The 22,937-nt window shown below is 46.6% G+C and overlaps 1 protein-coding gene across 1 annotated transcript in view; it reads left to right on the forward strand.

The window, feature by feature from the left end:
- Positions 1-144: 144 nt before the first annotated feature.
- ACER2 (alkaline ceramidase 2) overlaps positions 145-22,937 on the forward strand; it is a 31,621-nt gene continuing 8,828 nt past the window's right edge. Inside the window, exons 1-3 of the mRNA XM_004706552.2 lie at positions 145-291; positions 8,028-8,142; positions 8,861-9,002. Of these exons, the coding sequence (XP_004706609.1) occupies positions 184-291; positions 8,028-8,142; positions 8,861-9,002 (365 nt within the window). The 5' untranslated portion in view covers positions 145-183. The remainder of the gene's footprint in view (positions 292-8,027; positions 8,143-8,860; positions 9,003-22,937) is intronic.

Raw genomic sequence — 22,937 nt, forward strand, 5'->3', positions numbered from 1 at the left:
CCGGGGGCGGGTCCGCGGAGGAGCCGGCCCCCAGGAGGAGCCGAGCGCTGGCGGCCGGCTGGGGAGGCGTACATCCGGAGGCCGGCCCGCGCCGCATAAAGCCACCTCGGCGCCGTAGTCTTCCAGCGGTGGTCGGGGCTCCTTCTGGCAGCAGGACTCCGTCCCAGATGCCCGAGAGCGGCCATGGGCCCGCCGCACTGGTGGGACCAGCTGCGGGCGGGCAGCTCAGAGGTGGACTGGTGCGAGGACAACTACACTATCGTGCCTGCCATCGCCGAGTTCTACAACACGGTGCGCGGTGCCGGCGGGAGGGACTGTCCCCGCACTGCTCCTGGCGACGTGGGGGGTGGGGGAGTGGCGGGTAGGGGGCGAGGGGGGGTGTTCTCTCTCCGGGGTCCCGAGCCGATCCCCGCCCGCTCTCCGCGCTCCCCTCCGCCCCCCATCTGCCCGCTTCGGTGCCGATCCCGGACATCTGGGCTCATCCTCCTCCTGTCATTTCCTTCCTAAGGCCCTATTGTCTTGTTTGGTCGCCACGCCTCCTTGAGTCCGGGGTCCGGCCAGCCGGTTCCCCGAGTCTGGGCAGTTGGGGAAAGGGGTGGAGGCGGCGAACCCGCCAGGACAACTCCCCGTCTCCCCTAGGATCGGTGGGTCGTGACGCACTTGGGTCGCATTGTGCGCTTGTGCCCTGGACACCTGCTCACCGCGCCCCGGGACAGGGGCGGACCCGCGGCAGGTTCGGGGGCCGCTCCGCTCGTGCCGGGCCCTTCTACCCGGCTGGCCGGCCGAGTGCGCCAGTCCTGCTGCTGGCTTGTGGGCTTCGGAGTTGTTTCCGAGCCGAATCCAGTTCATCACGCCTCTGTTTGTGTTTTCTTGCCTTTCCCCGGCGGCCTTGCTCCAGCCCCCACGCCCACCTCCCCTCCCCCTAGCCCCAGGCCAATGTTTTCCCCGCAGTCCTGGAGTCTGGGCCGGGGGAAGGAAGTTAGGGACTAGTCCTGGGCGCGCGTACTCTCGGGACCTGTTTTGGTGCCTGGAATGGACAGCTGCTACGCGGCCAGGGCAGAATCCTGACTGTTTTTAGACTTTGTGCGAGAGGAAATGCTCCTTTTTTCCCGCTGGCTCCTGGGTCAGCGTTCCGGTGCGAATGCAAAACTTTGCGCGCTCATTTCGGCAATGATCTCTTCCCTACCCTAACACTGCAAACAGGAACTCCTCTGGTCGGAGAGTCACTGTGAATGGGAGGCTGTTATTTAAGCTTTCTCCGTTGGATTTGCCGGAGAGGACTACGCGGCCTGGGGGAGGCGTTTGTTGTCTGAGACGATCTTAGCTCTAGCCGGGAGCTGCCACTCAAAAGATGGACAGACTGGGCAGGGGCAAGGGATAGCAGGCAGGCTAGAAATCCAGAGATCTTGACTGCCCGGCCCCCCTCTACCCTCTACCCCGCCCTCCAGTGCTGAAGTTCATGCTGCCCCCCCCTCCCCCGCCCCCTCCCCGCCCCGCCCCTCCTCCTCTGTCCCTCCTGCCTCTTTATGACCAGGTTAGTTCCTCACAGAACCCTGGCTCTCTGTGGGGTGTAGTTAGCGTAGGCGGCCTCACCTATTGTACAATGTCTTGTAGAAGATACTCAGGTACAGACAGGTGCGCCCTGGATCTTTTAAGCAAGAAGAAACACCAGCCATACCTCAGTTTCTCTTTCTCTAAGTGGAGAATTCAAGCAACTGCTGAGGATCTCACCAGCGTTGAACCTTGGGTGTTGTGAATAGGTTTACAAAGAGCCCGGGTGTCACCGTGGGCTATGTGTTGGGCTGCTTTCTGCAAGGTCAGTTGTTCAAAACCACCAAGCCGCTCCTTAGGAGAAAGATGAGGCGGTGTGCTCCCATAAAGATCAAACAGCCTTGGAAGCCCACAGGGCAGTTCTAATCTGTCCTATAGGCACACTGAGTCGAATGGACTCAGTGGCAGTGTGTTTTATTTTGTAACACATGGTGACATCATGAGTTGGAATCTACTTGATTGCTACACCACCACCAATATGTACTAATTTAAAGTTTGGCAATTGAAACTCACCCAGTGGAACCAAGGAGGAAAAACCCGGTGTTCTACTTCTGTAAAGATTACGGCCAAGAAAATGATAGGGGGCAATTCTACTCTGAGACACATGGAATTGTTCCATGAGCTGGTGGGCCTGGTTTTGATTTCATCAGTTAAGAAAGGGGGACAGATTGGTGACAGACTCTCACCACCCCCAGAAGGAGTCTGAGACCTGCAGAGAAAGTCAGGCCTGGTCACGTGGGCAAAAAAGGTTGGTGTGAGGCTACCGCGAGGCTGCCATGGAGTCAAGTTCAACTTATAGCAGCCTTCTAAGAGCGAGAACTGCCCCATGGGATTCCAAGACTGTAACCCTTTAAGGGAGTAGAAAGCCATCTCTGTCTCCCATGAGGAGAGAGTTTGCTTTCTCTTAACTTTTAGCTTTTCCCACAGGAACTGCTGTGTGGTGTGAGCCAAGGTCTGCTTTAGAAATGAATGGCTAATCCCCAGCTGCAGTGATCAGTCTGACAAACCTCACTTACCCTCGTCATCGGCAGAAACTTTGGTTTCTGCCGCAGCCAACTTTGCTGCGACCAAGCAGAGCGTCGAAGGGTCTCAGAGAAATAGGTGCTCAGCTAACATGGCTGAATGTAGGGCCAGAGAGTTTCACAAAAGAAAAATGTCCTCCAGGTCTGTTCCCAGCACCCTAGTTCTCTTCTGATGCTTATCTCAAAACAGTCTGTGCTTATCTCACTGCTGCGGGGAGGAAGGCAGGGCACTGCTGCTGGGAACAGACTGGTCAGTAAATCCTCCTGAGGAGGCACCCTAATTATCCACTTTGTAAGAAGCCAGTCATCATGATCAAATTTGAGGAAAACAGGAAAGAACTGAAGATGTTAAATCTGGAGGAAAAAAAAAAACTGCAAAGGGTATGTAGAACCTTCTTAATGAGGCTTAGGGATGTCACGTGGCTACTACAATTTCAGTTACTAAGACCTGCTGCGGCTGCCCAGTCATTTATCTCCCTCTCCTGGAGTTGAGCCCCCTCTAAGGAGCCCTGGTGGCGTGTTGGGTTGCGATCTGCATGGTGCACAGTTCGAAACCACCAGCAGCTCGTGGGAGAAAGACCGGGCTTTCTATTCCTGTGTGCAGTTACAGTCCCAGAGACCCAGAGGGTGCCACTGTGAGTTGGCATCGACCGCGTGGCAGTGAGTTTGAGGTTTTTGTTTGTTGGGCTAACGAGGCTGTAGAGCTTGACGGAAGCCAACTCTCAGAGAGTGACTGCTGGGTTGGTCAGCTGCTGAACCTCTTGGTCCACAGCTGGACACTTAGCCACTCCACTGCACTGCCTCCAGCCCCAAAGAAACCAACCCCCCTGCCGCATCCAGTTGATTTCCACTCCCGCTGACCCTCCCGAGCATTTCTCAGAGGCTCTGTAAATCAGGACAGAAACCGACTGAACCACAGATCCTGTGGTCAGCAGCCCCAGGCTTACCTGACAGTGCCACCAGGGCTCCTCCAGTCACCACCCACCACAGGACAACTCACAGCAGCTCTTCAGAACCGGGTGGAACTGCCCTCTGTGAGTTTCCAAGACCGGAACTTAAAATCACTGCGGCTTCCCCGGGATGCGGAGGCCATGGTGGCTCAGCAGTCCACATCTTGCCTTCTGGGGGTGGGGGTGGGGGTGGGGGGTGAGGGGTGGGAGGTGGAGCTCTAGGTTGGATTCCCGGCCGTGCATTTATTTGACTGCTTCTGCCAGTGGAGGCTTTCTTGTTGCTACTCTGATGCTAAGCAGAGGTCAATGGTGCGTCTAGACCAGTGGTTCTCAACCTGTGGGTCGAGACCCCTTTGGGGGGGTCGAACGACCCTCTCACAGGGGTTGCCTAAGACCATCGGGAAACACATATTTCCGATGGTCTTAGGAACCAAGACACCGCTTCTCTATCTGTCTCCACCCACATGCAGCTACACCCACATACTAATACCCAGTGTGAAGACTGTTACCCATGCTACACCATGCTTCAAGACATAACTTCATTTATTTGTCATTAGAGATACATATTTCACAATATATAATAACATATTGTTTTTGTGATTCATCACTATGCTTTAATGATGTTCAATTTGTAACAATGAAAATGGATCCTGCATATCAGACGATTCATAACAGTAGCAAATGACAGTTATGAAGTAGCAATGAAAATCATGTTATGGCTGGGGGTCCCCACCACATGAGGAACTGTGAAAGGGTCACAGCCTGAGGAAGGTTGGGAACCGCTGTTCTAGACTGAAATGAACTTGGAGAAGACCTGTGGATCCACTTTCAAACACTGGCCAGTTGGGAAGGAACCCTATGGATCTGAACAGCTCAACCCCCAACTGATCATGGGCCTGTTCCTTGGGGGGGGGGGGGTTGCCATGAGTCATATGCATACATATCACATACATCTTGTTCTGGTTTTTAATCCAATTTGGATTCTACTTTACAAAACCATGTGCACACTGCTCTTTTTCCACTTAGTGTATCTGGGAGGTTATTTCCATACCAGTGCCTAGAGTGCTTGCTTATGCTTTATCATGTCTGTACAGTTTCCCATTGAAGGGATGGAGCATCATTTCTGTGCTCAGTCATTTCTTGACTGATGGGCCTTTAGGGCATCCATTTCCATTGGTTTTGATCGTCTTCACTTTGCCTTTCTGAACGATGTTGCAATGAGCCCCCTCCCACCGCATCTGGCAGCACTCCTGTTAGTGGTAGCCCTAGATGAGCAATGGCTGAGACAAGGAGGTATCTACCAGAGAGCATGTGCTCAGTGACCCTCCCACAATGTCTGGGTCCAGAGAGCAGTTTGCTTTTGAGCCCCGCCGTCCACCTCTGGTGCCTCAAATCATGTCATTCTTGTTTGCTTCAGCCAAGTCACATATCTCTTCCAAGAACTCTGCGTGTCCCTTGACAGTATTTTTGCCTGTGCACATGTTGTACTGTTTTTCTACAGGGAACTTTGTTGATTCATGTTTCTTCTCTTGAGTGTAAAGGTCACCTTAAGGAAAGGGGCCCCTGTGGCTCAGTAGGTTAAGTGTCAGGCTGCGAACCAAAAGGCCAGTGAGTGGTTTCTTGGGAGAAAGAAGAAGCTGTCTGCGCCCACAAACTGAGAAACCCTAAAGCTACTCAATTATGTCCAGTATGACTACTATGAGCTGACATCGCTCACCAGCAGTGGGTTAGTTAGCCAGCTAGTTAGCAGTGACAATTCATTAGTTCATGCAGAGGAGACCTCGTGAGTGTGGACCCTGCGTTTTTAACCACTGGACTTGGCCTATGGCGACTGCTGGGCAGTGACACGGGACTGGAAGGAAGTCAACTGGTGCTAAAAAAACCAATCTTGAAGCAAAACATACGTTTGGCCTGTTACCCTCCCGCCCCCCCTTCCTCAAGTGAATGAAAGATCTCTTTTTATATACTAATGTCCACATTCCACTCTCTGTAGATTGTAATTCCCTCTCTATTATACATTTATTTTGTGTGTTTGTAAACAATTATTGCATGTGTATGCATACACACTATATGAGTATATACAGATTTATGTCTTTTATACACACATATGCATGTGTATATATATATTATGCTCATGCATATGATATGTGTGTATATCTATTTACATGTGTATGGATGTGTGTGTATTTTTTCACTGCTGACTGAATGGTCGACAGTTCAAACCCACTAACTGCTCAGTGGGAGAAAGAGGAAGGTGGTTCGCAACCGCAGTCCGTCTGTGGCTTTGTCAGTGCGTCTCACCATCTGTCTGGGAGGCTGTGAGATCAGATGCATGAGGATGAGCCTGCAATCTGCTCAGGAGATGATGTGGGAGCAAATTACTTAGGGATTCATCGAATGAGGAACTGTCTAAGGAAATCATTTTAATGAATTTTAAAATTGTGGTTTCCTTTTTCTTCTTTTTTTAAACTGTGGTTTCCTTTTAATAATAATAAAAAATCTGTTCATCAGCCAAGAAACAGGCCAATTCTCCAAAGGATGCTTGAATAATAGGTTTTAAAAATGATCCGCGGGCTGGGCCCATGTTCATCTTTAGTGACCCACACAATCTGAGGGCAAGTTTCACTTCTCTGCAGAGACAGGGCCCAGGGTCTCTCTTCACCACAGCTTGGTGGCTTTCCTTTCTCTCAAAGTTCGTTCCCTTTTTTTGTCTCGAGTGCTGGTGCTCTCTGACGTGATCTTTTCCTTTTCATATATTGGTGTCACTCGAAGGGGTAATGGAGGTCCGGAGGCTGGGGGTGTGCAGATGCAAGAGTGCAGTTTCTATGTTATTTGAGAGTACAGGCTGGCCTAGAGCCATGCTGGCAGAGTGGTCACACATCGGGTTGCTAGACACTGCAAGGGTAGCAGTTCGAAACCATCAAGCTGGTCTTCAGGAGAAAGACAAAGCTTTCTACTCTCACAAAGAGTTAGTCTCAGAAACACAGGTGCTCGCTATGAGTGAGAATTGACTCAATGACAGTGTGTTTTTGTGGGGGGTTTTGAGGCTAAACTGGCACTTTCAAATCAAGTTCTCTGACATGTGCATTTAAAAAGAAGGTTTGGAGTGTAGCATAATTGCACTGCAGGTGTAATAAACTACTTTATGCTTCTGCAAATGGTGTGTAAATGTGTTAAAAGTGCTTAGTGTATAGACTGCTGGTGGTCATAGAAACCACGAGGGGCATGTGTGGAGCAGGTTGGCAGTAGATCATTGCACTTGGCCACAGCAAGGGAGATTGGGAGGACTCGAGGCAAGGGAGATGTACTTGGGGCAACAAGCAAGCTGCGCCTTATTCATTGGCATGGTGGGTGGGACTATAAATTAGCCATCCTTCCACGGGGGTGGGGTGGGGTGGCGTGGCATACTATACTGCCACCTGCAACCGTGTCACGTGAGGTACGTCTGTATCCGCAGGGGTTTAAAAGGGTGCAGGGCCTGTTGAATGACAAAGAGAAGTGGAAGAAGAACAATGTTGCTTTATGTGTGTTTTCTATGGATATATATAGATAGATAGATAGATAGATAGATAGATAAACATCACTCCCCAACAACAACAACAAACAGTTATTTTTAGTTGATTCTGATTCATGAACCTCACCCTTTAATTAATTAACTAACTAATTAATTAGTGAGTTATGGCCTCACTCTTTGATTCGGCTCTGGGTCTCCACACACCTCAGTTCTATTCGCTTTCTGTATCAGCAGCCCCCATTCCACAGTCAGAACAGAGGCGTTGGCCCGTCCTCGAAACTGAAGAATGAAGCTACCTCATTAGAAAGCCGGCCAGAAACTTTGTTTTTTACCCTAAAACCCAGCTTTGATGAAGGCGGCAAACCTGAGCGCGGACAGCCAGGGGGGCAATTAGGAGCCGTCGCCTCCGTGCAGATCAGGAGAAAGAGTAGCCCTGCTGGAGAAACAGCGCTGGGGAGGGAACAGGACTGGCCGTCCTGCTCCTGCCTGAAGCTATTGATGCTCACATTAGGCAGTACCAGCTCTACCATGAACACCATGTGTGCAGACGACTTAGGCTGCGGCCCATTTAGTCTGTGCCGGCGAAGAGGACTTGGCTCCCTTTCCTTCCGAAGGAACGTGGGGCAGCCTTCACAGACTGCAGGGGTTTTTTGGTTTTTCTTTTAGCTGCTTCTATGATCAAAGAATAAGCCTGATAGCACAACTGTTAAGTGCTCGGCTGCTCATGGAAAGCTCAAGGGGCTGAGCCCATTTCCCCCGCCTCACTCCTTCCAGGCGCGCATACCTCCATGGTAGAGAGAAGGGGCTTTCCGTGGTGAGGAGTCTGCTCTCTCGAAGCAGGTGTACGTGTCTAAGAAAGGTGTAGGGCTCTCTCTGTGCCCGTGTGCAGAGGACACACCTGAGAGAAGCTGCTTTCCTTTGGCCTGGATTTTCACTTAATCTGCATCTTTTCATTTTGCATTTGTCCCCCCTCCCCCTCCCCCCCTCCAGATCAGCAACTTCTTGTTTTTCGTTTTGCCGCCGATCTGCATGTGCTTGTTTCGGCAGTACGCCACCTGCTTCAACAGCGGCATCTACTTGATCTGGACGCTTTTGGTCGTCGTGGGTAAGTGAGCCGGCGTGTGAGCCTGGGCTGGGAGGGAGGAAATGGAATTGCACACACTTCCTGTCGCCTTTGAATGTTGATATTCCTCTAGACCAAAGTTCCTCCGGCGCCCTGGCAACATTTTGTTGTTCTTGGACTTGCTTGCGGGCAGAAGAAAGACAGTGTTGGAAGGGGCCTGGCTGCCCAGTGCGGCTGTGGCTAATCCCTTGGTCGCATTTGAGCATCCCTGTCTGCAGTAGCGCCTGGTGTTGAGCCAGTATGCTTTTCTGAGAAAGCCATGCGAAACGATTGGACCCTGGTGCCCCTGTTGTTTCTCATGGACGGAAATAAACACATCCTAGAGGTTTGGTCCTTCGATGTCCTGTGAACCCCGTGTGTGATTTCCATTTCCTCCTGGTTGGGAATTCCTAAGCGCAGGAGAATGTTGTCTTTTTATGGACTGACTGCTTACTTTCGTGAGGACTGTGAATGGAGCCAGCGTGTTTCATTGAAGTTCTGGTATTTGGGCCCTACTTGAAAGCATCTTTCTAGTCTTGGAGTCTGTGTGCTTGGGCGGTGTGAGTTTCTTCCTTCAGTTTCTATTTTCAGAGAGAGAGAGAGAGAGAGAGAGAGAGAGATCTGGTGGTCAGGCTAGCAGGGCTGTCCTTAAGCACTGTATTGAATGTGTGAACCTCTTCTTCCGCTGTGACCTTGTTGATTGGTTTGTCATTCATTCTAGGAATTGGATCTGTCTACTTCCATGCAACCCTCAGCTTCCTGGGCCAGATGCTTGACGAACTAGCTATTCTCTGGGTTTTGATGTGCGCTCTGGCCATGTGGTTCCCCAGGAGGTATCTACCAAAGATCTTTCGGAATGACAGGTAAGCTCGTGCTACCAATTCTTTGCACTGACTGGCAACAGCAGTGCCTGATATGTGGTGCTCATGTGAAGGAAAACAGCAGTGCTTGAGCTCAGCCTAGGAATGAGCGTTCAGTATCCACAGACTGGTTACGAGCTGACAGTGTCCACGAACTCCCTGACCACAGAAGGACTTTGCATGCGCCTGGGGAAGAATTTATATGGCATAAAGGGTTCCAAAGTAAAACATCTCCTTTTAAACATTTTGGAAATAATTCGGGGAATGTGGTTGGGTTCAAAGATCTTCTTTAGTTTCCTGTTAGAACATTGATTTGAATCCATCGGTACCAGTTTGATGTGCCTACACACACATAAACACAACTCCACGCTGGACGCCTGGAATTGCAGGAAAGGAACATTTCTGTGTCCTTGTGTTATGGCCCTATGGTTATTAATTCATCCAGTAAAAGCATTTTGAACATATACTGTGTACCTCTGCACTTATCTGTTACGACTAGCCAGCTGGCTTGTCCTAAATGCTTGGTGACCCTGTGTATGATGCGGCTCAACTCTGCACCCTCTTCGTGGTCCTCGGTATGTTTATAGGGGTTTCTCTAAGCACTGGGCTATAGCAGTAAATAAACTTCAGAGCTTCTGAAGTCAGGGGAGTTACAATTCCACAAACACAAGTCAATAAAAAAATATTAGGGAGTGATACGTGTGGAGCTGCAATGTGAGGGGATGAGTACTGGTTATATTTTGAGTGAAAGCAATGCAGGCAGAGAGAATGGCATGTGCAAAGGCCCTGAGACAGACGTGTAGTGGGCATCTGTGAAGCATTGCAAGGAAACCTGAGTGGCTGAATGTGAGCACAGAGAGAGTTGTGAGGGAGGAGAAAGGAGAGGCAGGTGGAGCCAGCACACAGGGCTCATAAAGGTGTTGGGGTTTATCCTCAATGCTATGGGAACCTTTGCTGAATTTTGGCACAGGGTGACATCACCTAAATAGTGTTATGATTGCCATTGTTAGTGGACCATCGTTGACAAAAGTGGAGGCAGGAAGACCCATTAATAAATCATAGTAATTGTCACAACAAGAGGGGATGATGCTTGGACAGGGTGACAGCAGGGGAACGGCTGACTTTGTGATAATTTTGAGAATAATTATTAAGGGTGGTGGGTAGACTAGAGAAAACAAATCCACAGAAACATATATGCATAAGAGAGTTTTATATAAAGGGTGAGTGTACAATAAGAAAGCATCCCAACCCAGTGCTGTCCAAGCCCATAAGTCCAACATTAGCCCATATGTCCGACACTGATCTACAAAGTCCTCCTCAAACTCACAAAACACACACAACGACGCCGACTGCAGGAGGAAAGCTAAATCAGTGAACGTGTGAGCATCTCAGTGTTGGCAGGGGTTTCCACACTGCTGCTCCAGCACCCAGGGCTGCATTTGGGGTAGATCCATGTGGCTTCTCCTTGGGGATGTCTTGCAAGAAGTGAGCCTTGTCAGCTGAGGCAGAGAACTAGCTAAGGCAGCTGCACCCTGGTCCGACCATCAGAGAACAAGGGACAAGAAAGGCGAGGCTCGCTGAGCCATTTATCTCTCCGCTCTTCAGTTAAACTACCTTTCTATGAATCCCACATGTGTTCATCAGCCAGGTTGGCACAATAAACCTTAATTATCACAGGTGGTTTCACAGTTTTTGCCCCGAGCAATTGGGTGGCTTGTGGCCCCTCAATGAGAAGACGACATCAAGATAATTCGGGACAAGATTGACATTGTCAAGGGCTTCATTTTATTTGGATCCATGACCAGCACTCTGGAAGCAGCAGTCAAGAAATCGAATGCTGCTTTAGATGGAACGAATCTGCTGCACCGACCTCTTTAAAGGGTTAAAAAGCAAAGATTTTGCTCTTTGAGGACTAGAGTGTGCACCTGGCCCAAGTCATGGTATTTCCAAGGGCCTCCTATGCGTGTGAATACTGGGGAATGAAGAAGGAAGACAGAAGAGGGATTGATGCATTTGAGTGGTGGTGCTGGAGAAGCATAATGAAAGTACAATGGACTGCTGGAAGAGCAAACCCAGCTGTTCTGGAAGATGTACAGCCAGAATGCTCTTTAGAATTGAGGATGATGTGTTAGGCCAGATTGACCAGACACAAATTCATTGACCCTCATACATGTATAAGAAGGAGCTTTATATCAAGGAGTAATGGGATATCATGAAAACTGCCCAGCCCAGTCTAAATCAAGTCCATGAGTCTGGTACTAGTCCAGAAATCCCTCTTTAGGCTCACGAAGCCACTTGTAATGATGCAGGAAGATCACAGGCCGGTGGGTGCAGTCTTGTGGATCCAATGGCAGTGTTAGGGCTCATGCAGGCCTTAGCGTGGCTCTGGCAGCTCTCCGAGTGACTCAACAGCAGGAAGGTGAAGGCAGAGTGAGTGAGTGTGTGGCCCACCTCCGGGGAGAAAGAGGAAGAGGCCGGTCTTGGAGAGCCATTGATCTCAGTCACCCTCCAATTAAACTGTGGCCTGATTGAAAGGCCGAACTCCACCCACATGGTCCTAGGGGACCCAGGTTGACACAAAAACCTAACTATCACAGGTGAAGAGACTCAAGAGAGGGATTGACACATCACCTGTAACGGTGGACGCCAGCAGACACAATTAAGACTGAGCAGGGCCTCCTTCTGCTGTACAGAGTTGGAGCCAACTGAAGGGCACCTAACGGCAACAAGAATAAATGGGAAGAAGAGCAGGGAACATCAGGCAAGTGGGAGTGTGTTACAAGTTACAAGTATTGCATCTGCATGTGGTAAGGATGAAGTGGCCATTATCTTTGTATTGTTGTGACCTGGTGATCAACTTTCAAAAGTTCAAAGCCATTGAAAATCCTACAGAGAACAAGTCTACCTTCATGCTCAGAGGGACTCCATAATTCAGGTGGGACTCAACAGCAAATTTTTTGTTTTTTTAACTTGTTCAGAATTTTCTTGCCCCCAAAAGAAATCGAGTGAGGATTGCTAGAATAATCTGAAGGACTAGAGGAGAGCCAACCTCACCAATGTGAGAAACATTCCCAGAACATATAACCTGCATATTTTTCTTTAGGACACCATGATCTGTGACAAAGTAGAATTGGGTAAAGATTCTAAGAATGTGGATCAAATGCAAGCATTCTTAAATAGTTTAGGTGCATCCAGGAAAAAGTTGCACCAAGAAATTGTGATGGTTAGGCTTCTGTCAAGGAGACAAACCTAGCTAGCGGTGGAGTCAAACCTGCCAATCAAGTCGCAGCCTGATGACACGTCTTTGATGTCATAAGGCTTTTGTATAAGAGGGAGAGACCACAGAGTGTAGAATCCTCTTTGGCCCTTCGCCTTCTGCCTGAACTGGATCTTGTGTCTGGTTCCTCTATCTCCTGTTGCATTGTCTGCTGATCCAGGAGCAGTCAGACTACTGTTGATGGATTCAATCGGCCGACTTTGGACCTTCACATACACCAGCCTGTACCCCCCTGGTGTCTCTGCTTCATCATCATGGTCTGATTTTCCGATCTCCTATTGCCTCCTGTTCATCAGCTTATAAGGGTTAGGAGCAGTTTGACTTGAACCAGACTGGGCTTACCAATTTCTACAATGGTGTGAGCCATTTCTTGATGTAAATATCTTTCTCTATGCAACACGTACTAGTGTCACTGGTTTCATTTCTCTGAAGAACCCAATCTAATAAAAAATAAACGAAAAATGTTGCCGTTTCCCTGGTACTCTGAGAAGGAGTGGTAGGTATACGGCTATAACCTAAGAAGGTTGGTCTCACTGAGGAAGAAGAGTATCATGGACAATGATGTCTACAAGTGCACATCGTTGGGCTGGATGGGTTGTCTTCTATTTCTAGAATGAATGGCCTAGGCATAAACTCTTTTTGAAAATATACGTGTGTATATGCTCAAAAATGCCTGGAAGATGAGGGGACCAATAGCTTCTCTTGGGAATTGGAGTTAAGAGGAAATTTCTACTCTTACCTTTAGTCTGTTTGGATTTTAAAAAAATAAACTCATGCTAATTTTTAATAGTAACTGTTCATTAAATGAATAGGGAGAAAACACGCTGATTAGCTGTACGGTCTTCATCCTGGAAAGCGAGATTTGAACGAAGTACCATTATCTTTGAATATCATCTAATAGATAGGACCTCAAGAATGTTATTGTCATCAAAATAAAAAATAAAAGAGGGAATATTACAACTGATCTGGTAAAAATAAAGATAACTATGACAGAATATGAACAACTATATTACCATACTGGATAACGTAGATGAAGTAGACAGGTTCTTAGAAACACAGAATATAACTAAACTGACCTTAGAGGGAACAGCATATCTTAGCAGACTCAGAACAAGGGAAGAGATTGAGCGAACTGGTGTTCCAAAACTTCCCAACAAGTCCTGAACCAGAAGACTTCAGTACCAAACATTTAGGGAAGAATTGACCTCAATGCTGTTTCAAAAAGTTCTCTATCTAAAGGAAGGCATGCTCCTGAATTCATTCTATGGAGCAAATATAATCCCGAGAAGAGAAAACTGCCCGTCAATATCACTTTGAATATAGACTCCAAGTTTTCACCAAAATACCAGCAAGCCGAACTCACAGCATATTCAAGGAGCCAGACACCACGAACAAGCAGATTTATTTCAGAAATGCAGGATGGGCTAACATTAGAAAATCAGTCAGAAAAAGAACCACATGATCATCCCTGTGGATGCCTAAAAAGAAATTGCTACAATCCAGCTGTAGCTGTTCTCTGCCTCAACCTGTGAGCTACGCCACCTGTGGGCCAGGCCAGCCCATGGATCCTGTCGCTTGAGCCTGAGGCTCCTTCGAGACTTGCTTCGCCACACTGCTGGTGCATACATCGTACATCACTTGAGCTGGAAGCTGGTGAATTCTGTCGCCTTGCAATGCTTGCATTCGATATCCCATCCGGGGCCTGCTTCACTAAGCTCCCGAGCTACTGACTGTTGCTGACCCACCCTGCTGCTTGCTGCCTGTGGGTAGACTCTGCCTGCCTTGCCCCAGGGAGGACTCTGCTGTCTGCTTCCTTGACCTTGGACCCAGAAGCCCACGTGAGTTGAAAGACTTCCAATATATTAACTGTTCCACAGAAGTGAGTTGAACTGAACCTTCTGTATTGCTGTGAGGAATAATTGGCTGATAGACTTCTTCTCGCTGTATAAAATCTATCTATCTATCTATCTAAAATCATAAGTGTCCTGGTCTCATTTCTCTAGAGAACCCTGCCTAACACACTGTGGAACAATTCATCAAAAATTCAATAACAGATTATTTAAAAAATATATCTTTCTGTGAATGATATAATCCTATATATAGAAAATTCCAAGGGGGTTCACAAGAAAACTTCTAAAACTAAATGAGAAATTTAGCAAAGTTACTGGGTCTGAGATCAACAAACAACTATCAGTTGACTTTCCCTATACCAGCAATGTGAAACCTGAACGAGAAATCAGGGAAACAATTCCAATTACATCAAAGAGAATAAAATACTAGGAGTAAATTTAACCAGGATGTGAGTGATTTAATTAATGAAAACTATAAAGCAAACAATGCAAAAGAGATTAAAGAAGACATAAATAAATGGAAATGGGGTCAATGTTCATGGAGTAGAATTCTTAATATTGTTAAGATGTTAATACTACCCAAAGCAATATATAGATTCTTTGCAATTCCACTAGAAATTCCAACAGTCTTTATTTACAAAAACAGAAAAAAAAATCCTCAACTTGCTATGGAAAGGCAAGAGTTAATGCTGAAAGAGAATAAAGTAGAAAGACCTTTTCTTTCTATTTTTAAAACATACTGTAGAGCTACAGTAATTAAAACGAAGTGGCACTGGTATAGCAATAGGTACATAAAGCAATGAAATAGAATTGAGAGTCCAGAAGTAAATTTACTCATCTATGGTCAATTGGTTTTTGACAAGAGTGCCAAGTTCATTCCATAAGGAAAAGGTACTTCTCCTGTAAATGGTGCTGGGAAAACTGAATTTCTAATTGCAGAAAAATGAAATAGGATCGAGGTCTCACACCATACACAAAAACAATTTCAAAATGGATAAAGACCTAAAGGCGCAAACCAAAACCATGACATTCTTAGAAGAATAAGCAGGGGGCAGTGCTGTCAACCTAGCTTTCAAGAGTGGATTATCATAGAATTACAAAAGCACAAATAGCAAAAGGCAGAGTAAATAAATAAATAGTACCTTATAAAAATTAAATATTTTTGTTCATCAAAAGACTTGACTAAACATGTGAAAAGTTACCAGCTGGGAGAATATCTTTGGAAACATATTCGACAAGAATGTAAGAACCAGAAAGTGTATAAAACTTCAACAACTTGAAAAAACAAAACAAAAAACACACAACTTCAACAACTTGACAACAAAAAGACCCAATAAGTCAACCATAAATTAGACACAGGACTTGAACAGACATTTAACCAAAGAAGACATTCCAGAAGGTCACCATGAGTGCATAAGCAAATGTGGTAAAGAAAGCTGATGGTGCCTGGCTATCAAAACTATAGTGCATGGGGTCTTAAAGGCTTGTAATTTAACAAACGGCCATCTAGCAGGGAAGCAATAAAGCCCCGTGGCAGAAGTACACCAGCCTGTGTGGTCATGAGGAGTCCACAGGAAGAGGTATCAGAAGTTTAAAGACATGCAGTCAACTGGAAGGGGCATGGATGCAATGGAGACTCAAAACTCACCTGCAAGGTAATTGGACAGTGCCTCTCAGAAAGCCACAGAGAAAGGATGATAAAGCCAGCGTCCTGTATGACACTGATGAGCCACACAAATAACCTCTAGTTCTTTAATGTTTCCTCTCCTTACTACTAAGGTTTTTATTTGTTTTACCTCATTAATCATGTTAGATTTGCATACGTTCATTGGTATATTTAAGATTTTTCGGTACATGAAAGTCAAGATAGATAATGAAAACAGTAACAGGAGTAACAGTTCCTTGAGAGTATGGGAAGAGAGAGGTGGAGGTGGGGAATGGAGGAGAATGGGGCATTGATAGCATTGTTGATTGTATTATAACACCACTCGATGGGATTGAACAACAGAATTGTACGTGAATGGATATATTGGATTGGGTAAGATATGTCAATAAAACTATTATAAAAATAAGTACACAGAATAATAAAACAAAAATTTAAAAAACCCAAACTGGTCTCCACCAAATACATGAGATGATGCTCAGTATCACTAGCTGTCAGAGAAATGCAAATCAAAACCACAATGAGATGTTATGGTATTCCTTTTAGGATGGCTAAGATTAAAAATAAGTAAAAGTCAAAAGTATTGATGAGGATATAGTAAAATCGGAGTCTTCATCCACTGCTGGTGGGAATGCAAAATTGTATATGCATCCTGGAAAACTGTCAGTTCCACAACAAACTAAAATTAGAACTACCATGTGATCCAGCAATTCCACTCCTATATATAGACCGAAGAGCCATGAAAGCGAAGCCTTGTACACCAACATTCATTGCAGCACCATTCACAATAACCAAAATGCAGAAACAAATTAAGTGCCCATCACCAGATGAATGGGGCGGGGGCGGAATGTGGTACCTATGTACGGTGGAATACTACTCAGCCAGTAAGAAAAATGATGTCTTGATGCTATAGTGCTATGCTATGATTGTTCAGTGCGTGAAAGTCAAGATAGATAACTCTACATGATGCTGTGCTAGCATGTAGCAAAACTCCGCTACCATAAAGTCAATGCTGACTCATAGGGACTCTCTAGGACAGGCTCAAATTGTGTTTCTCAGACTGTGAATGGTTGTGGGAGTAGAGTCTCATCTTTCTCCGGTTGAGTGACAGGTGATTTCCAACTGGTGACTTTGTGGTTCACACACAGTCCAACCCACTAGGCCGCCAGGCTTCTCATCCTGCTGTTTGGATAGAGCAGAGACCTGCTGTTAGGTGCTGCTGGGTCGGTTTCGACTCAGGGACTCTACCACGGACTGAGACACCGCCTGGCCCTGTGCCATCCTCACCACTGTCGTATGTTTGAACCCACTGTCCCAGTCTATCTCCTTGATGGTCATTATGCTGAGCAAAATAAGTCAATCACAATTAGGGCAGGTATTGTCTGACCTTAGGTATCACAAGACAAGAAAAGGCAAACATAAAAGAAATGGGGGGAAAAAAGTAAAGGCAAATATATCGAGACCAAAGTTTATTAATGGTTACAAGGAGTGGGAAGGAGGTGGGGCAGGGGGGCACTTAGTGCTGGTGGAAAATTTGCATAGATTAAAAGTAGGGTTGTCAGAGGATGTACACTGGTACAGTTGGAACTGGAAACACAGGGAATCCAGGACAGATGATCCCTTCAAGATCAGTGGTGTGAGTGGCTATGCTGGGAGGAGGGAGGAAGGGTGGGTTGGAAAGGGGGAACCGATTACAGGGATCTACATATAACCTCCTCCCTGGGGGATGGATGGACAGAAAAGTGGATGGATGGCGACGTCAGACTGTGTAAGATATGACAAAATAATAATTTATAAATTATCAAAGGTTCATGAGGGAGGGGGGAGCTGGGAGGGGGGAAATGAGGAGCTGATTCCAGGGGCTTAAGTGGAGAGCAAATGTTTGAGAATGATGAGGACAATGAATGTATAAATGTGCTTTACACAATTGATGTATGTATGGATTGTGATAATTGTTGTATGATCCCCCAATAAAATGATTTTTTAAAAAGTAGGTTTGTATAGAAATTATTGTAACCACTGTTAATAAGTTGCACACTGTAACCATTGAAGAGTCAAAAGTTGTGTGATATGTTTGCAGCGAGCACAAAATGAGCTGCTGAAGCTACTTATGTTCAACTGAACACCTCATGGGATTTGATTCCTTGGTTTGGAGGTTTAAGGTTGTGGTTTCATTGGACACCCCCATTCCTTGACCTAATCATGTGTTTAGTGCTCTGTTCTACTTCCTAGTAATTGTGCAGTACCTAGAGTTTTGTAAGCTTGCATGAGGCCACTCAAAGCCTAACAGTTGGCCTCTATTCACCTGAAGCAACAGGGGAATAAAGAGAGTCAGAAATAGCAGACATGGGCTGTGTGTATAACTGCATCTCCTTTGCCATGACTGGAATCAGATGATGTACCATAACCATTACTGAACATCCGGATCAATTGTTTATTGTAACTAGTAAAGACAATGCCGTGAGCGAGCATGATGTTCTTAAAAGAGCTATTCATAGGAGGTCAGATGGACGATGGAGAGATTAGGTAGGAACCTTAGGGGCAGTGAATGTATGTGCACGGCGAGGAACAACTTGGAAAGGCTGGGTGAGCATGCTTGTACAACTGAAATATACATTCCAATGCCGCTAAATAGCCACGTAGAAACTGTGAAATTGGTGTCCGTTTCGCTGTGTATATTCTCAAGAAAAACAAATGAAAATTTAGGGGGAAAAAAGACATCAGAATATGATGTCACCCTCCAAAAAAGGCAGGGAAGCAACAGTAGTTCATAAGTGAGCTAGGCCCCTCAGTAATAAAATGATTATTAAGCCATTTTTCTGGATTAAAAAAAGAATGATACCCATCCAAAAATGAGAGAGAGAGAGAGAGAGAGAGAATGTGCAGGACATTCTTGGTCTTAGACGAGACATACAAGTCCCCACGTGTCTGGGACTTTCTTCTCAGACAAGAAGGCTTCCGGGTGGCCAGGCTGGGTTAGACTGTCCTAAGCATTCCGTATTGTTTCGTTATTCTGTTTTCTGGCTCAGCTTCAGGAGAATGCTGTGGATGCCGAGAGAGCCTTAGAATGTGGGGAACGGGCTGGGGGTGCCGGTGGAGGCCCTGAGCAGTGTCATGGGGTGGCGTCACTGGAAGGGACATTTTTGATTGTTACTTTTGGGTTTTCCTCTTGTCTCATGAGGTGCCCATCACTCACCCTGCCCGTGTCTAAGCCTGGTGTGCGTTAGGCAGAGGGCTGAGTCCTGATCTCTCCAGTCCTGGAATCTGATTAAGAACTGAAGCAGTGGGAATGAGGAAGGGCTCCCGGCTGTGACAGTTGCCTGATTTTATGTCAACTAGACATTCTTGGCCGAGGAGCCCGGGTGGGGGAGTGGTTACACATTGGGCTGACCTGCTAACCCACACGGTCAGCAGTTGGAAACCACCAGGCAGCTCCATGGGAGAAAGATGAGGCTTTCTATTCCTTGTAAGAGTTCGTCTCCAGAAGCCACAGGGGCAGTTCTGTCTTGCCCTCTAAGGTCCCGGGAGTCGGAATTAACTCCCTGACAGTGAGTGACACTTCTGGCTAGGGGTGGAGTCAAACATGTCAATCAAGTGGTAGCTTGATGACACCCGCTCAGGGGTGTGGCCTTTGGGGAACTGCCTTTCTAAACTCTGCCCCTTCGCCTTCCTCCCTGGGAGTTCACTGGGACTCTGCCTCCTTCAAGGGTGGCCCCATATGGGCCGCCCAATCCTGAGAGCTGTCAGGGTACCCCACCCAGGTGCCCATGTACTTGGATCCACATCCACCCCTGCACCCGCTGGCCTGCAATCTTCCTGCATTCCATGATCACCTTTCTGAGTCATCGGGTCCACAGTCCGAAGAGGGCCGGGTTAGCATTGGACCTCTGGACTTGAGTTGGTTTGGTTTGGGGCTTCTTCTTGATGTAAAGGTGCTGCTTGCTAGGAAGTTTTCTTGGACAGAGACGCGTGCCCCTGGAGTTGTTTCTCTAGACAACCCCACCTAACCTAGCGGTATTGTGTGTGGCACTTGGGAGACCTGGGCTGAAATGCCAAATGATAGCTTTCATGAATTCACTATAGAGGCCCTGTTTCTTAGCATTGGGGGTTGGGGAATGTTGTTAGGAGCCGAAGAGAAGATGAGGAGGCATAGGCTCGAGTGATCGAAGTTTACCAGTCTTAATTATGAAAGTATTGTGAGGCTGGGACCCCTGGGGACTATTCCACCAGCAGCATTTCTGTGGGGAAGGAGTGTGAGGTGGGTAATGAAGAAAGGTGGTGGTGGTAGGGGACGTCGCTCTGTCCACAATGTTCAGCCACAGGGTCACTACCAGTGATGTGTAGAGGTTTTTTGCCTAGCACTTCTGAGAAATGCATATGAACTGAAGGCGAGAATGGCCTTTGGAAGTTTTAATTGGCAATGGGAAAAAAGGGTGGACATTACATGGGATCAATTTCACTGCCTTGAGTTGATGCCGAGTCCTAATGAATGATTCTACAGAACAGGGTAGAACTGCCTTTGTGAGATTCTGAGAGGCTAACTCTTTACCGGAGTAGAAAGCCCCACCTTTCTCCTGTGGTGCAGCTGGTGGTTTCGAACTGCTGACCTTGCAGGTAGAAGATCAACGTGTAACCACTATGCCACCGTAAATAAGGACTTCAGCAATACGTGCATATTCGTAATTTCCCAGTGGTGAGTGTCACGAAGATGAGACTGCTTTGTGTGAGCTTCACCCCCCAGAGAGTGGGAGGAGGGGACTGCTCTGCAGGGGAAGTGGAAGTGAGGACCCAGGCGATTCAGGTAGACACCACAGGATGCCCAGTGTAGCAGCTTTGAATTTACGGATAATTAACATATAGCTCCTTTTTTGGTGTGTGATCTATACAGTGAACCCTCGTTTATCGCGGTTAATCGGTTCTAGACCCTACCATGATAAATGAAATTCCGCGAAGTAGGATTCCTTATTTGTAAATCAAATATTTTCGTAGTTAGAGCATAGAGGACATGAAAAAACACCCGTTAGTCACCATTACACTCGTATTACCCAATTAAACGAAAAAGGGAAAATACAGTAAAATATTTTGGACGTTACAATTATCATTTATTATTTATTATATTATTTATGGCATCTAGTTTACAGTATTACATATTTCACATACAGTATTATTATACATAGTTCTTACAAATACTGTAATCAATAGCCTATGAAATGACTTAAGGGATGTACTCTACAGGTGGGTCACAGTCTTTTTCCTCTGAAGGAGCGAGTGTAGGCAGTGGGTGCTGTTATGCAAAAACCGCGATAGAGTGAAGCCGCGGAAGTCGAAGCGCGAAGTGGCGAGGGTTCACTGTACTTTGCTGGACTGTTGCTAAATGCATATCACGAGTTATTTTAAAGCTATCCTAGAGTGCTGTGGCTCAGCGACTGGGTCAAGTAGATGGGTTTGAATCTCTGTTGGCCCCCCGCCCCCACTTTTTTTTTAAAGCCCTGGGACCTAAGTTTGCGCATCTGTACAACGGGAATAATAACTTCATTTATCTCAGAAGTAAATGAGAAAATTGAATAAAGTGTGCACAGTATGTAGTAAAGGCTTGTTAAATGCTCCCAATTGTTCGGATTGGTTAAGGTGGGTGTTTTAAACATAAGAAGTCTGGCAAACCAACAACAACCACAAACTCACTGTCGCGGAGTTCATTTTGACTCACAGGGCCCCTCGACGACGGGGTGTCTGAGACAATAGACCTTTGCAGGAGCAGATAGCCTCGTTTTCCGTCTTGGAGAGGCTGGTGGGTTTGAACTTTCCACCTAGCGGTCAGTAGCTTGATGCCCTAACCCAAAGCTCCTTCAGAACACCTAGAACAATTCATGTCCATGATGCAACTAGATATAATTCGTAGGTTTAAAAAAGGGCTTGCTTTCTGCTTACCTACAAGGTCTTAAGAACCCACGGGTCAGACTCCCAGTGGCTGATGGACAGTAACTTCAGAGACTTTGTTTGGAAACAATGACCAGAACAAAGAACTATTGTGGATGAATTTTATCCACTTCTTAAAGAGTCTTATCCTGCTGGGCCTTGGCAATTTTGCTTTAACAGAAACGGGGGTGGGCACATTCTTTATCATCATTTTCTTTTTGGGGTGTTTTTTTGTGATCTAGTACCACAACACAGAAATAACACCAGTGGGTGGCTTTTATAGACTCATGTATTTCCTTGATCTGATGTTGCCTAGGAAGTCTGTCTCTCTGTTAGCCCTGGGGCAGCTTGTCTCTGAAGCTTCTATTCCTGGCTCCTTGGTGACCTTCATGTGGGGTGTGCTTTAATCTCTGTGTTAATCTCTGTATTAATGCTATTGCTCCTTTAATCTCTGTATTAATACTATTAAGACCCTGTATTAATACTATCTCATTAACATAACAAAGAAAACCCATCTTCAAGTGGGATTTTAACCAGGACAGGGGTTTGATTTACAACACTTATTTCCTGGGACACAATTCAGTCCGCAATAGGTGTGGAGCGGAGCCTGAGCCCTGAACACAAGGGAACAGGCTGGCTCTGCCAGTCTCACAAACACGGAACTGAGCCAGGACCCAGGATCTCTTGGGGTTTCCTTCCTTACTTATGAAATGGTGGTGTTAGGCTAGCTCTCCGAGGTACTTTGCAGGACCAAAGGCTGAAGTGTTAGAATCCACAGCAGTTGGCTGTTTTAAATAGGGTCTGATGTAGCCCTAAAGCGTTGTTAAGAGGATTTGAACCAGGGACGTTTCCATCCCTTGAGGAACATCTGGGAGATATTTGGGCATGTGTTTAGAGGTCACAATCATGAGAGGTTTTCCCTCCACAGATTCCATTTCATCTCTGGGGCATTCAAGGAGCCCTGGTGGCATAGTCGGCTCTGTGTTAGGCTGCTAGCCATAATGTCCGAAGTTTGAAACCACCTGCTACTTGTTGGGAAAAGATGAGGCTTTCTATTCCCATAAAAAATTCACCTGGGATGGTGTGAGTGGCGAAACAGGGAGGGTAGAGGGAGAGGGGGTAGGAAAGAGGGAACCAATTACAAAGAACTATATGTGACCTCCTCCCTGGGGGACAGACAACCGAAAAGTGGGTGAAGGAAGACGTCGGACAGGGCAAGATATGACAAAATA

Source organism: Echinops telfairi, unplaced genomic scaffold (genome assembly GCF_000313985.2).
Source record: "Echinops telfairi isolate 266 unplaced genomic scaffold, ASM31398v2 ScPeMD7_25;HRSCAF=90, whole genome shotgun sequence".
In the NCBI taxonomy this organism is placed as follows: domain Eukaryota; kingdom Metazoa; phylum Chordata; class Mammalia; order Afrosoricida; family Tenrecidae; genus Echinops; species Echinops telfairi.